Raw genomic sequence first — 943 nt, 5'->3', positions numbered from 1 at the left:
TCGGGCAGTGGCATTCTGCAGGCCGGGGAGGGTGAGCCGAGTGGCCCCACAGTGATCTTGTGGAGAGGACAAGGGGAGCCCACCAGACTCCCAGGGTGGCACCTCCTGGCTTGGATGCTTCCCTGCGCTGTGCAGGAAGGATATGCCTGAACCTCTCCATGGTGCCATGCCCCTCAGACAGTGTGCAGAGAGCCCTTGGGCATGCAGAGCCCCGCACTGTGCCCTGCGCCGTGGGGTGGTACCAGCTCCCAGCCCGGCTGCAGCTGGTCTGCCCCCACTCCCTCCCACCAAAACCTCACTTTTCCCTCTTATTACTTTGCAGGCACTGCTCATGTCACAGTAATGGGTATGAAATATGTCCCCCTGCCCCAGCTCAATGGCCCATTTCACCCCATGGCCACTAATCATCCGCACGCCACATCCATCTGCTGAGTCTCGCTGCTGGGCTGGTGCAATCCAGCACAGGCCCTGCCATCCCGCCCTGCCCATCTGTCCGTGCTGCTTGCTGTGGTGTGACTGCATGAATGGGGCCGTCCCCCCGCTGCGGGGCAGCCCTGGCTCCCTGTCGGCCCCAGGCCCAATCCCCGGTAGGCAGAAGAGCCTGGATCTGTGACAGACTCTGGTGCCCCTCCACAACCACCCCGTGCCATCTTGGCCAGCTCAGTGATGGAGAGTCTCCGTGCTGCTGTGGTCCCCTCCACATCCCTGGGGCTCTCTCCCTGCTTTGGGAGATGCTGGACCCCCTCCTCCAGGACACTGGCGAGAGCCGAACCCTGGTGAACTCCTTAGCAGGTGTTAATTGGCCCATCGAGCAGTGCTAGCTGGCCTTGTGCCTCCAAGTGGGGTGCGTGGATGCACTCGACAGTGTAAGGGCATCCTTCCCATGCCCCCAGCCCTGCCTACACTCCTGTCCCCAGCATCCAACCGCAGAATGTCGCTGGCC

The 943-nt window shown here is 62.7% G+C and overlaps 1 protein-coding gene across 1 annotated transcript in view; it reads left to right on the top strand.

The window, feature by feature from the left end:
• Positions 1–943, top strand: part of LOC104500077 (ankyrin-1-like) — a gene marked incomplete at its 3' end in the record, with an annotated part of 51682 nt that overhangs the window by 49477 nt on the left and 1262 nt on the right. The window contains exon 25 of the mRNA XM_010143670.1: positions 323–346. Within this exon, the coding sequence (XP_010141972.1) occupies positions 323–346 (24 nt within the window). The remainder of the gene's footprint in view (positions 1–322; positions 347–943) is intronic.

The sequence above is a fragment of the Buceros rhinoceros genome, unplaced genomic scaffold, assembly GCF_000710305.1.
Source record: "Buceros rhinoceros silvestris isolate BGI_N320 unplaced genomic scaffold, ASM71030v1 scaffold12529, whole genome shotgun sequence".
Taxonomy (NCBI): domain Eukaryota; kingdom Metazoa; phylum Chordata; class Aves; order Bucerotiformes; family Bucerotidae; genus Buceros; species Buceros rhinoceros.
This window is presented reverse-complemented; position numbering and strand designations above follow the sequence as displayed.